Source organism: Mastigoproctus giganteus, chromosome 4, assembly GCF_048544385.1.
Source record: "Mastigoproctus giganteus isolate SK-2022 chromosome 4, ASM4854438v1, whole genome shotgun sequence".
NCBI classification, from domain to species: domain Eukaryota; kingdom Metazoa; phylum Arthropoda; class Arachnida; order Uropygi; family Thelyphonidae; genus Mastigoproctus; species Mastigoproctus giganteus.
The window spans coordinates 36,024,313-36,039,401 of record NC_143578.1 but is presented as its reverse complement, the minus strand read 5'-3'; the positions used below and the strand labels follow the sequence as shown (position 1 = coordinate 36,039,401).

Below are 15,089 nucleotides of genomic sequence, written 5' to 3'. Positions count from 1 at the left end.
TCTAAACTTCTTCCCCCCATAATTTGAATTTGTAACTCCTAGTTCTGGAATTCTTTATAACAGTGAAAATTTTGGCTTTGTTCATTTTACTACCCATTCTCAAAGCTTTACAGATTTCAAGCAGGTCCCCTCTAAGGTGTCTGGATGCAGTCTTCCAATTGCCTTATACAGTAAGATTATACCTCCTATTCTCTAGAATGTATTGTTCGATAAATTATCAATAAGACACCATAGGCTTTCCTGGCCACCTGTTTACAATACTCAGAGAACTTCATATCTGCCCATATCATGAAACCCACATCCCTTTCCTCTCTACCATGTTTAATTCAATCTCATTAAATGTATAAGATATTTTGGGGTTGATATTCCCAAAGTGTAATAAGATCTTGCAATTTGCTGAATTAAAATGCAGCTGCCACCTTTCTGACAATCCTTGAAGCCCATTCAATTCATCCTGAAGGAATGCTGCTTGACACTGATCATTAACTACTCTCCCAACCTTTGTCATCTGCAAATTTTGACATCACTCCCTATGTGCTCTCATCAGAGCCCTGGAGCACCTCACTTCTGATGTTACACCAATCAGCAGAATATCACAACCCTCTGCCTCCTGCCCTGTAGCCATCCTGCAATCCATCTTAGAATACTGTCTGTGATTCTAGTATGTTTCAGCTTACACTAAGTATCATGAAGGACTGAGATTTTAGTAGAATGAATAACAGAATTCGATTTTAACAAAATAACAGAATTCGATTTTAACAAAAAAACAGAATTTGAACAGAATAACACAATTCAATTTTAAAAGAATGACAGAATTCAAATAAAACTTTTTTTCATTTGATATACTATATTAGGTATATCATCTGATATACCATATTAATATACTATATCTGATATACTATATAAGAGAAAGCAATTAATTTTATTTTTTGATGATGCAGGCTATGTAAGCTTTACTTATGTAGCACCTGAAATCAATGTTTTCAAACCATTACCTGTGGAGTAATTCCTTATAATAGCATCTGGAACCCAGGTATCGTTTAAAATTCTGAACACAAATACTTGATTGCTCTTTGAAAGCACTATTTGAGAGAAAGAAAAATTAACTTTAGTAATAATAGTCATTATTTTAAAATCTAAATTTCAGGAGTCTGAAATTACACACAATTAGCAGTCAAATCAGTTTTTATTAACTTTGAGATTTAAGAAAAATGAATGAAATAGTTTATGAAAAGTAATAATTTAAATAAATAGTTAATAAACTTGATCCCACTGAAATTCTGAATAAATAAATTCAGCTTAATGGAGGAATTAAGTCCATCTGCAATTAAAGTGAGATTTAAATACTTCTCATAATCCAAAGGTGATGAGAAGTATTTTACAACAACTGTCAAGTACCTCCCATGATTTTTTGTTGTATCTTCAAGATACCATTAAATCTTTCTTCTGAGCTTCAGTTTTACCTCACAAAACAAGGATAAGTCATAGAGAGCAAGATCCAGAGAGTAGCAGGTAGGGAAGTACAAGTATTTGATTCTAGTCCTGAAACTTTCAAGTTCACAGGTGGTATAAGGTCTTTGAATCTTAAAAACATCTGAAAATTTTGGTGCTTTTGATAAAACATTGCATTTCTGAAGGGTTTGCTTTTTTTTTTTTTTTTTTTTTTTTAAATCAAGCCTGAAACAAGCAATTTCTTCCTTTGAATCACTCATTTCAAAAAAATTACAGAGCACACAACATACATCTTCACTAAAGTACTTTATATATGTGACTAATGCATTAGAATTGCACTGTATGCAATTCAAAGCCACTATACTGTAATCAAGGAAGCCCCTGAAGATCAATGACCTCTATGTATTTAATACTAATTCAAGGAGTTGCCCTGATGCTGCACTATTAACAAACACCTTTACAAGAAGTATAACTGTTATTTATTTGTAAGGTGATCACTTTGATGGTGGTTACTACCATCTCATTAGAGATGACAAAGGCTCCTATAATTGCAGCACGTAACAACCCAACAATGATTATACGAATAAGTAATGGTAGGCAATACATATAAAATGAGCTGTTATGTAGTGCCTTTGCATTGAAAGCTTTGAATTAAGAAATTCAACTTAATGCAGAACTTAAGTGCCATTATGTTTCATTTGCAATGAAATACTTATTCACCTTTTCAGAGGGAAGATACCTGTTCACAAATTCATTTATTTAAAGTCTGTATTGTATAAAATTTAAAACCTCTTGCTCTACAATTTAAATCATTACTAGGAGATCAGATGCTGCTCTGATAATATGAAACAAGCATCTAATATTAGTATTGGAAAATGATGCAAGAAAGCAAGCTTATTCATCATCATCATTATTCTTCTTTTTCTTGGTGATTTCCTTCTCTCTCTCTCTCTCTCTCTCTCTCTCTCTCTCTCTCTCTCTCTCTCTCTCTCTCATGGTAACTCAGAATTTTTTTTTTTTTGGCTGGTGCAGCAAAAGCTTCAGGCTTTCTTGCACCATATGACTGATAATGATAATCATCCGCCAAATTAAAAAAAAAAATAAAAAAAAAAAAAATGCAGCACTTCCCACATCATGTGATGAAAGTTTGTTCCAATAATCAACTACAATGCTGGCTGAAAGCAAATTTTCAAATTTCTGCATACAACCACCCTTTCTCAATTTAAATTTATCCCCCTTGTGTGTATTGTCTAAGCAAGAGGAAGGATGCCATCAGCATTTACTTTGCTCAAAATATTCAAAGCATTAAACACCTCAATGAGACCTTACAGTTGCCTAGTTTATATTTATATTTACAGATGCTACAATTTGAATAAAAGAAACTCTTGAAAGGAATGGAGAACAAAAATGGTACTTTTGTTAAAAGTACCCTTTTGTTCTCTGTAATAATCTCATTTCCCTTCTTTGCACCCATTGCAACAGATCCACATTCTTCCTAAAAAAAAGGATGCTTACTGACCTGTATGCAGTAGTACTCACGACGTGACCTAACTATTGCCTTTATATAAAGGGATAATCTCCTCCTAGTCCCTTCTAACAAAGTTCCTATCTATCAGTGACAAAATCCCATAAGCTATTCTAGTAGTCTGTCTGTCTACACCGGTCATAGAACTTCACATCTGACTGCGCAACACAATTACCCTCAGATCTTCATTCTATAATTACCCTCATGTGTGATAACCCACAGTTTGAATTGATGTTATTCTGAAATTACTGCTACCCACATCATCAGCCACATGCAGTACCTTGGTAATGCATGTGGGTAGCACTAACATTTGTCAAATTTGAACTTCCATTGACATTTCTCAGTCCATGGGCCTAATTTTTCTAGATCTTGTTGTGTTAGAATTAGAATACCTTGTGTTAAATTGTGTTAGAATACCTTGGTTACTGTCATTAACAAACCCACAAAGTTTCATATCATCTGAAAACTTAGACATTAATCCTGATATGCTATCATCAATAATAAATTCAGAAAACAACAATGAGCATTGAACCTTGGAGTACTCCACTAATAACAGTTCAGAAAGAGCAGTGTCCATTGATAACCACTCCTATCTTCTCTCATTCGGCCATCCTCGTAACATGAACTTGCCCTTAATGTCACACTGCTTCAATTTGTTCTGCAAACTTTTACGTAGTACAATATCAAAATCTTTTCAGAAATCTCAGTATATGAGGTTAAAATTATTTTTTGCATCCTGTTCCTTCATTACTGTATCAGAGTATCCAGTAAGATGGGATGGGATGGGATGGGATGGGATGGGATGGGATACTTAAATAGAAAGGGTGCAAGAATTTTGAGGCAGTGTTAGGTGTGTTGGAAAACTTCTAGCTTGGGGAGATTCACAGACTAAAATATTAACAGTAGCTGCAGGCAGAGGTGAAAGTGATTCTTGCACTGCTTCTATTGTAATGAGCAGCAGCCTAGAGAGCCAGTTGCTGGGGATTTCAAGAGTTGGTGGGAGTCATCATGGAACAAGTAAATACATGGGCTAAGAGTAAGAACAGGTGCATGTACACCAATGTTAGAAGTATAGTAAATAAATTTGATTAATTTGAAGTGCTGGTCAAGACATCAAAGGGGGATAATGTTTGGATATCAGAGACATGGTGTCACACATATATAAGTAGTGAAGAATAGGAATTTCTGGAATACAATGTGTACAGAAAGAATAGACAGGATAGGAAGGGAGGAGAGGTTATGCTGTTAGGTAAGAAACACAAAATCTAAGGAAGTGCATCCAGTTGACATAGATGGAGAGTGTAATGATGAGTCAGTTTGGTGTGACGTAAACACTGGGAGAGGGAAAAGGAGAGTAGGAATGTGTTATAGGCATAATGACTCAGGAGTACAACAAACAGTTGTGCAGAGAAAGAGTGGGCCAGTAAATCAGAATGTTTTGTAATGGGGGATTTTAAACTTTTCAGATATTGACTGGAACTTGTGGATTGGTCAATCGCACACTATCAAGACTTTTGTGGATTTATTGGAGGATTGTTTTCTACAGAAACATGTTCGAGGAGCAACCAGAAGGAGTAATACTCTTGATCTGATTACCAGCAGTGATTATTCATGCCTTAAGAATTTGCAGATAAAGGAACCACTAGGTGACATTGATCACAGTGTACTGATGAAGGAAGGCGCCTCCGTAGCCAGGTACGGAGGCGCCAGGTAAGGAGCAGTGCATAGCACATGCTTCTTGATTAGACCGGGGTTCGAGCCCGTCACCACCAAATACGGAGGATGTGGAAAGGTCAGGGAATGACCACCACATATCCCGGAGCAATATGGCATTAGTTGCTAATGCTCCTAAAAACCAAATAACAAACAAACTGATGTGGGATTTACTTAAAGATGTAACTACAATTAAAGGTAAAGGGAAGGGTTTTTGTTTTTGTAAAGGTTACTACAGTGGTCTCAGACAATTTTTAAATTCTATACAGTGGGATCAACTGATGATGATGTCACGAACAGTGAATTCTAAACGGGAAGCCTTCAGGGACTTAATCTTGGAGGCTACTAAGCTTTTCATACCAACTAAAAAATACTGTTCAAAGTTCAGGCCTAAATGGATGTTGGATGAATTAATGAGGCTCTTGGCAGAAAAGAAAACTGCATGGGATTCATATAAATTATCAGGTGACACAGAAGCCTATGGTAGATATAAGTTAGTTTGTAATCAAGTCACAAAGGAGGTTAGGTAGGCAAAGGCAGATTACGAGAAAACTTTGGCAAAGGACGCAAAGAAAAACAGCAAAGAGTTCTTTACTTATGTAAACTCTAGAAGGAAGGGGATGAATCAGATTGGTCCACTTAACATAGGTGGTTCGACTATTGATGATTCTGCTCAAGTAGCTGATAAACTGAATGATTATTTTGCATCTACATTCACACATGAGGAGTTATTCAAGGAGGGGAATGCCAGAAGTTTATCGAACTCTAACAGAGAGATTATTATTATTGTTATTATTTGTTTTTTTTTTTAGGAGCATTAGCAACTAAGACCATATTGCTCCGGGGATATGCAGTGGTCATTTCCTGACCTTTCCGAATTCTCCATATTTGGTGGTCATGGGCTCGAACCCCGGTCTAATCAAGAAGCATGTGCTACGCACTGCTGCTCCTGCCCACCTAGCTACGGAGGTGCCAACAGGGAGATAAGTGATTATGTAATAACTGAGAGCAAAGTGGAGGAGAAATTTTTGAAGTTAAACATAAAAAGGCACATGGGACTGATGGAATCCAGTTATATTGAAGGAGGCAGCAAGGGAAGTAAGCAAACCCTTAGCCATAATTATGGGAGCACCCTTAGAGTCGGGGGGAGGTCCCCATGGACTGGAGATGTGCAAATGTATCCCCAATTCACAAAGGGAGTGCAGCAAAGGGTGACAAATAATTATAGACCTGTTAGTTTAACTTCTGTTACGGGGAAAATAATGAAGTCACTGGTTAAAGAGCTGATACAGGATCACTTAGACAAGACTGCAGTAATAGTTCACACACAGCATGGGTTTGTTAAGGGAAAGTCTTGTCTGACCAATTTGATTGGATACTATGATGTGGTCACAAAGGAACTGGATGCAAAAAACTAATGTTACTAGTGGAGTCTCCTAGGGTACGGCGCTGGGCCCATGTTATTTTGTGTATTTATCAATGATATCAATGAAGGTATATCAGGCTTAATGTCCAAGTTGCAGATGATACAAAGGTTGGCAGGGTGGTTAATGACAGTAAAGACAGTATGCTACTGTAACAGGATCTAGAAAAGCTCGGCAGATGGGCTGAGAAGTGGCAACTGACGTTTAACATCGACAAATGCAAAGTATTACATATGGGTAGCAAAAACCCAAGAGAAACGTACCAACTGTGTGGTGCTACACTAAGGGAGGTTGAGAATGAAAAAGACCTGGGGGAAATTGTGCAGTCAGATATGAAGTTCTCTGACCAGTGCAGATGGGCTGTTTTGGAGTTTTGTAAATTATATATAGAAATTTTGCTAGCAAAGACAAGGAGGTGATTATCCTTTTGTATAAGGCAATAGTCAGGCCACACCTTGAGTATTGCGTACAATTTTGGAGGCCTTATTTTAGGTTTGGTTTCGGTTTTTTTTTTTTTTAGGAGCATTAGCAACTAAGGCCATATTGCTCCGGCGCGGTAGTCATTCCCCGACCTTTCCACATCCTCCGTATTTGGTGGTGACGGGCTCGAACCCCGGTCTAATCAAGAAGCGTGTGCTATGCACTGCTGCTCCTTCCCACCTGGCTACGGAGGCGCCTACCTTATTTTAGGTGATCTGATTGCAGTGTACAAAGCGTTGAATGGTTTGAGCAGGCTCAATGCTGATGGGATACTTCTGATTGTTCAGATTAAGAACCTGAGGGGGGGCATAGATTGAAATTGAGGAAAGACAATTGTAGAATAGATGTGTGGAAATTTGCCTTTAGCCAGCGGGTAGTTGATTGCTGGAACAGACTTCAATCTGTTGTTGTGGAAGTTGACAGCTTAAATAAATTTAAGGATGAACTAGACAAACATTTGGAGTAACCGGATGGGTGAAATGGGAAGGGTTTTTTTTTTTTTTTTTGGCTGATGCTGTATAAGCTTGCTTTCTTACATCATATGCCTCAACTAATGCTAAGATTAGTCAGACAAGCCTCCCCTTAACAAATTGATGTTGTGACTGCAATATATTCTTCTTTAGATGGTCCTTCATTACTACATTAATCGGTGACTTTCTCCTAGAACAGAAGTCAACCTTTCATCTGTAATTACTCACTTCACTCTTTGATTTCCTTTTGTGAATTGAGGATACATCACGGACCTCCAATCCATAAGAACATTTTCCTAAATTCAAATGTTCTCATAATCACGGCTACAGGTTTACTTACCTCTTTTGTTGCTTCCTTTAATATAACTGGATAGATCCCATCCCATCCAGATGTCTCTTTTTTACATTAGCTTCAAACAATTTCTCTTCCACTTTCTTCTCAGTTATCAAAATTCATTCAGCTACCTGTTGGAATTTGATACACTTACAAAATTCCTATTCAATTTGTCAGCAACCTTAGCAAGAGCATCAACAATTAAGTCACTCATATCTAATTAAGCAATTTGATTCATCATCCTCCTTTCTAGTGTTTATATGAGTAAAGAATTTTTTGTTGCTTTTCTTTTCATTCTTTGCCAGAGGCTTGACTAACTTCCTTTATGACTTGATTGCAGACTAGTTTTATATCTACTGTAAACGTTTGAATCTTCTAATAATTTATGAGCTTCCAATGCATTGTTCTTCTCAGAAACTAAGCATCTGCATAACAACCTGATTAATGTGTTTAGGGCTTTAAATGGATTGAGTAAACTAAATGGAAGTTTACTCATTTGTAGTCATTATAAACCAATCTGTAATCAAGTCACAAAGGAGGTTAGGCAAGCTACTTCAGATTATAAAAAGTCTCTGGCAAAGAATGCAAATGATAGCAGTGAAGACTTTGCTTATATTAACAACAGAAGGAAGGGGTTGTGATATTGGGCTGCTTAATGTCAATGGTGACCATGCTCAGGTTGCTGACAAACTGAATACGCATTTTGCATCTACATTTACACAAGAGGAATTCTATAGGATAGTGGATGCCAGAAGTTTATCAAATACTAACAGGGAGCTAAATGATTTTGTAATAACTGAGAGGAAAATGAAAGAAAACCTTTTGAATTTAAACATAAAAAAAGGTAAATAGGGTGGATGGGATCTAACCATTTATATTAAGGGCTAAGGAAGTAAACAAACCATTAGTAATTATGAGAGCTTCTTTAGACTCAGGGGTATTCCATTTGGATTGGAGATGTGCAAATATATTCCCAATTCAAAAGGCAACATGAGCAATTACAGATTTGATAGCTTAAAGCAATGCAGGACGATCTAGACAAGAATGCAATTATACTTCAGCCACAGTATGGATTTGTTAAGGGACAGTCTTGTCTGACCAATCTGACTGGACACAATGACATAGTAACAGAGGAACTAGATGCAAAAATAATTTTAATATCATATACTTGGAGTAATTTGGCATTAAGGACAAGTCACTGCTATGGATAAAGGGATGGTTGAATGGGAGAAGACAGAGAGTGGTTATCAACAGGCACTGCCCTTTGTGGACTAATGTTATTAGTGGAGTTCCCAAGGGTTCAGTGCTAGGCACATTGTTATTTTCAATATTTATTAATGATATTGATGAAGGTATAGCAGGCTAAATGCCTAAATTTGCAGATGATACAAAGGTTGGCAGGGTGGTTAATAACAGTAAGCATGGTAAGCTACTCTAACAAGATCTAGAAAAATTAGGCTGATGGGCTGAGAAATGGAGTGGTGATGTTTAACATTGACAAATACAAGGTACTGCATATAGATAGCAATAATCCCAGATTAACATACCAACTGTGTGGTACTACTCAGCATAGTGGAAAATGAAAAGATCTAGGGATAATTCTGCAGGAAGATATAAAGTTCTCTGAACAGTGCAGACATGGTGTAAGGACAGCTCATAGGATTTTGTCAATGATATACAGAAACTTTGGTAGCAGGAAGATTATCCTTTCTACAAGGCCATGGTTAGACCACATCTTGAGTACTGTATACAGGTCTGGAGGCCTCAATTTAGGAAGGATGTAGATCTGCTGGAATGAGTACAGAGAAGGGCAATGAGATTGGTGAAGGGAACAAATGGGTGCGCTTACCAAGAAAGGCTTCAGTTCTGCAAATGGCAGCAACTGGAGACTAAGCACCCATGAGAAGATCTGATTGAGGTGTTTAGGACCTTGAATGTATTGAGTAAGCTCAACATTGATGAGCATTCTTCCTCTTGCTGAGACTACACACATGAGAGGGTATAAATTCAAATTGAGGAAGGATGGTTGCAGGACAGATGTTTGGAAGTTTGCCTTCAGCCAGCAAGTTGTTAACTGTTGGAACAAACTTTCATCTGTTGTTGTGAAAGTGGTAGTTTGTATAAATTCAAGTAAGAACTAGGCAAATTCTTGGAGAAGATTGAAAGGCGAGGTGGGTAGGTTTTTTTTTTTTTTTTTTTGCTGATATTCTATAAATTTGCTTTCTTGCATCATTTGCTCACTAATACTAAATGAGGATCATATCCTTACTTTCTTGGACAATAGAGATAAGGGAACAAACTTAATCTAAAAAAAGATGGCTGCAGAATAGATGTGCAAAAATTTGCTTTCAACCAGAAAGTTACTGATTGTTGGAACAAATTACCATCTGGTGTTGTTGAAATGGGTAGTTAGAATAACTTTAAAGAAGACCCAGACAAATTATTAGGGAGGACTGACAGACGAGGTAAGTAGGGTCTCCCCCTTTCTGATGCTGTATAAGTGTGTTTCCTTGCATCATTTGCCACTATTAATATTAAAGTACAGTTGAACTCGGATATAAACAAGTATCACGTGCCTGTTAGTTTTGCGCGATATAGCTTTTATTTGTAATATTCATGAATGTAAAAAAATATGCACATATTAATTATTCTCAGATGTTTCATGATACTTCCTATACCACTTCTTCACTGACTGTTAAGACAACAGAACCAGTAAATTATGGTGACCTGAATTACATAAAGTTGTTATTTTAATTACACATTTCTTATTTATTAAAGTTTGGTCTTGAATTAGTTAATATAACTATTAGCAAACATCAGGTAAAGATTAAACTCTAAGTTTAAAATAATTTTACATTAGTTATTAATTTAGTTAATAAAATTAATAATTAAACTTAAATAAATTAACGTTAAGTAAATAGATAACTATGAAACTTACACTTTGTAATGCTGTCTTTATGACACCATCAGCCGCGCAGTTTTTAAATTCTGTACAGTGGGACCAAATGATGATGTTACCAACAGCAAATTCAAAGTGGGAAGCAGTCAAGGAATTAATTGTGGAAGCTACTAGGACTTTTCATACATATTAAGAAATATTGTTCAAGATTCCGGACTAAATGGTTGTCAAATGACTTAATGAGACTTGTGGCAGAGAAGAAAAATGCATGGGATGCATATAAATTATCAGGCGACACAGAAGCCTATGGCAGAAATAAGCTAGTCTGTAATCAAGTCACAAAGGAGATTAGGCAAGCTAAGGCAGATTATGAGAAATCTTTGGCAAAGGATGCTAACAAAAGAAAAACAGCAAGGACTCCTTTACTTATATAAACTCTAAAAGAAAGAGGATGAATCAGATTGGTCCACTTAATATTGATGGTTCGACTGTTGATGATCCTGTTCAGATAGCCAAAAAACTGAATGAGTATTTTGCATCTACATTTACACATGAAGAGTTATTGAGGAAGGAAAATGCCAGAAGTTTATCAAATTGTAACATGGTGCTTAATGATTTTGTAATAACTGAGAGCAAAGTGGAGGAGAAATTGTTGAAGTTAAAACATAAGAAAGGCACCTGGGGAGGATGGGATCTATCCAGTTATATTAAAGGAGGCAGCAAAGGAAGCAAGCAAACCCTTAGCCATGATTATGACAGCATCCGTGGATTCAGAGGAAGTCCCCACGGACTGGAGATGTGCATATGTATCCCCAATTCACAAAGGGGGATCGAAGGGTGACATGAGTAATTACAGACCAGTTAGTTTAACTTCGGTTCCGGGTAAAATAATGGAGTCACTGGTTAAAGATGCATTGCAGGATCATCTGGACAAGACTGCACTAATAATTGTACTGCACCAGACACAGCATGAGTTTGTTAAGGGAAAGTCTTGTCTGACAAATTTGACTGAATACTATGACGTGGTTACAGAGGAACTGGATACAAAAAATAATTTTTATATCATATACTTGGATTTCAGGAAAACCTTTGACACTGTTGCACATGAAAGACTACTGTACAAATTGCAGCAGAATGGTATTAAGGGTAAGTTGCTACAATGGATAAAAGGGTGGTTGAGTGGGAGAAGACAGAGGGTGTAATCAATGGACGCTGCTCTTCGTGGACTAATGTTATTAGTGGAGTCCTACAAGGTTCAGTGTTGGGCCCACTTTTGTTTTGTATATTTATCAATGATATTGATGAAGGTATATCAGGTTTAGTGTCAAAGTTTGCAGATGATACAAAGGTTGGCAGGGTTGTTAATGACAGTAATGGCAGTGTGCTACTGCAACAGGATCTAGAAAATTTGAGCAGATGGGCTGAGAGTGGTAACTGAAGTTTAATATTGAAAAATGCAAAGTACTGCGCATGGGTAGAAGTAACCCCAGAGGAATGTACCAACTGTGTGTTACTACACTTAGGGTGGTAGAAAATGAAAAAGACTTGGGAGTAATTGTGCAGTCAGATATGAAGTTTTCTGAGCAATGCAGATAGGCTGCAAGAGTATGTCATGGGGTTTTGTCAATGATATACGGAAATTTTGCTAGCAGAGAAGAGGAGGTGATTATCCCTTTGTATAAGGCAATGGTCAGGCCATGCCTTGAGTACTGCAAACAGATCTGGAGGCCTCATTTTAGGAATGATGTAGATTTGCTTGAGCGTGTAAGGGCAACAAGATTGGTGAGAGGAATGAAGGGATCCTCTTACCAAGAGAGGCTTAAGTTCTGCAAATTGAAATGGCTGGAGACTAGGCACCTATGAGGTGATTTGATTGAGGTGTTTAAGGCCTTGAATGGGTTGAGCATGCTGAATCCTGATGGGATTCTTCCACTTGCTCAGATTACGAACCTAATCTAAAATTCAAATTGAGAAAAGACAGTTGTAGAACAGATGTGTGGAAATTTGCCTTTAGCCAGTGGGTGGTTAATTGCTGGAACAAACTTCCATCCGTCATTGTGGACGTTGGTAGCTTAAATAAATTCAAGGAGGAACCGGACAAACATTTAGAGGGAATGGTTGTGTGAATTTTTTTTTTGGCTGATGCTACATAAGCATATACGCTTGCTTTATTGCATCAAGTGCCTCTAGTACAATTACATACAAGAAAAGTGGTTTACAATTCATTATGTTTCTATGTTCTGTGCTGTACTCTCAAACTAATAATGTTTTGAATAAAACTCCGGTTAAAGTCTCCTGGGGCCAATCATAGGTTAGTTTGCAGCTAAGGGTGAGGGTATTCAGAACGAGAATAGGAATTTGGATGTTGTAGGATTAGATATCTGTTTGACGGCTAATCATTGTGAGCATCTTAATTGTATGGGTGGGTTCAAGCTTATTTTAGAAGGGGGAATGGGGGTTCTTTTTTTTTAGTTATATTTATTATGGTTTTTAATTTGGTTTTTTATCTGTTCTAATACTCTGTTTTTGTAAATACCTATATGGTTACTGTCTACCTGCATGCCTTTGTTTCGGTTAATACTGTTGGTTATGCCGACAGTGAAGGATTTTTTGTATAGTCTCTACTTGCCTGGTTAGGACTGAGGCATTCTTGTAATCCCATTGGTGATTTAGCACAGGCATGGAAAGCTGGATCTGCTTTTGTTATTGGGCCATGGGCTATGTCATATTTATCTTCACCCCCTGACAAGGAGTCTTTGTCAGGGGTGAAGCTGTTATTGTTACATTAAATTTGCTGATGCATCAGCAACTTAGGCTATAATGCACAAGGGGTGAAGCAGAGGAGGAACAACTTCCATGTGGTGTTATGGAAGTGAGTAGTTTGAATAAATTTAAGAAAGAATTAGAAAAATTAGCATCAGCTGAGGCATATGATGCAATACAGCATCAGCCAAAAAAAAAAAAAAAAAAAAAAAACCTTTCCGTTTCACCCATCCGCTCACTCCAAATGTTTGTCTAGTTCAGCCTTAAATTTATTTAAGCTATCAACTTCCACAACAACAGAAGGAAGCCTGTTCCAGCAATCAACTACCCGCTGGCTAAAGGCAAACTTCTGCACATCTATTCTACAACTGTCTTTCCTCAATTTGAATCTATGGCCCCCTCAGGTTCTTAATCTGAGCAAGAGGAAGTATCCCATCAGCATTGAGCCTGCTCAAACCATTCAAAGCCTTATACAAGACCAGATCACCTCGGAGGTGCCTAGCATCCAGATGCTGCAACTTGCAGAACTTAAGCCTTTCTTCTTAAGCGTGTCCCTTTGTTCCTCTCACCAATCTTGTTGCCCTTCTCTGTACTCGTTCTAGCAACTCTACAACCTACCTAAAATGAGGCCTCCAGACCTGTATATAGTACTCAAGGTGTGGCCTGACCATTGCCTTATACAAAGGGATAACCACCTCCTTGTCTCTGGTAGCAAAATTCATATACATCATTGACAAAACTCAATGACCTGCTCTGGCAACCCGTCTGCACTGCTCAGAGACTGCAAAATTATCCTCAGGTATTTTTCATTCTCCACCTCCCTGAGTGTAGTACCACACGGTTGGTACATTTCTCTTGGGTTACTGCTACCCATATGGAGTACTTTGCATTTGTCAATGTTAAACTTCAGTTGCCACTTCTCATCCCATCTGCCTAACTTTTCTAGATTCTGTTGCAGTAGCATACTGTCTTTACTGTCCTTAACAACCCTGCCAACCTTTGTATCATCTGCAAACTTGGATATTAAGCATGATATACCTTCATCGATATCACTGATAAATACACAAAACAACAATGGGCCCAGCAACAAACCCTGGAGGACTCCACTAATAACATTAGTCCAAGTAGAGCAGAGTCCATTTATTACCACTCTCTGCCATCTCCCACATTGTTATGTTGTTGTTATTTGGTTTTTAGGAGCATTAGCAACTAAGGCTATATTGCTCCAGGGATATGCAGTGGTCATTCCCTGACCTTTCCGCATCCTCCGTATTTGGTGGTCACGGGCTCAAACCCCGATCTAATCAAGAAGCGTGTGCTACACACTGCTGCTCCTGCCCACTGGCTACAGAGGCGCCGCCATCTCCCACTCAACCATCCCTTTATCCATTGCAGTAACTTGCCCTTAATGCCATACCACTCTAATTTGTACAGCAGTACAAATTGGAGTGGTAATACTCTATGTGCCAAAGCTTTCCTGAAATTCAAGTGTATGATATCAAAAATATTTTTTGCATCCCGTTCCTTTGTGACCACATCGCAGTATCCAATAAAATTGGCCAGACGAGACTTCCCCTTTACAAACCCATGCTGTGTCTGAACTATTACTGCTGTCTTGTCTAGGTGATTCTGTATCACCTCCTTAACAAGTGACTCCATTATTTTCCCCAGAACAGAAGTTAAACTAAGAGGTCTATAATTATTTGTGTCACCCTTTGAATCCCCTTTGTGAATTGGGGATGCATTTGTACATCTCCAGTTCATGGGGACCTCCACTGACTCTAAGGATGCTCTCATAATTATGGTTAAGCGTTTGCTTACCTCCCTCGCTGCCTCCATTAAAACTGGATAGATTTCTCTGCTCCAAGTGCCTTTTTTATGTTTAACTTCAACAATTTCTCCTGCCCTTTGCTCTCAGTTATTACAAAATCACTAGCTGTTAGAGTTTGATAAACCGCTGGCATTTGCCTAACAGCATAACCCCTCCTCCCTTTCTACCCTGTCTGTCCTTTCTGTACACATTGTATTC

General features: G+C 37.8%; 1 protein-coding gene across 3 annotated transcripts in view; it reads right to left on the bottom strand.

Moving 5' to 3' along the window:
* Atg17 (autophagy-related 17) overlaps positions 1-15,089 on the bottom strand; it is a 648,565-nt gene that overhangs the window by 538,355 nt on the left and 95,121 nt on the right. For all 3 annotated transcript variants that reach the window (XM_090372636.1, XM_090372635.1, XM_090372637.1), the window contains exon 6: positions 996-1,082. In XM_090372636.1, the coding sequence (XP_090228762.1) occupies positions 996-1,082 (87 nt within the window). The remainder of the gene's footprint in view (positions 1-995; positions 1,083-15,089) is intronic.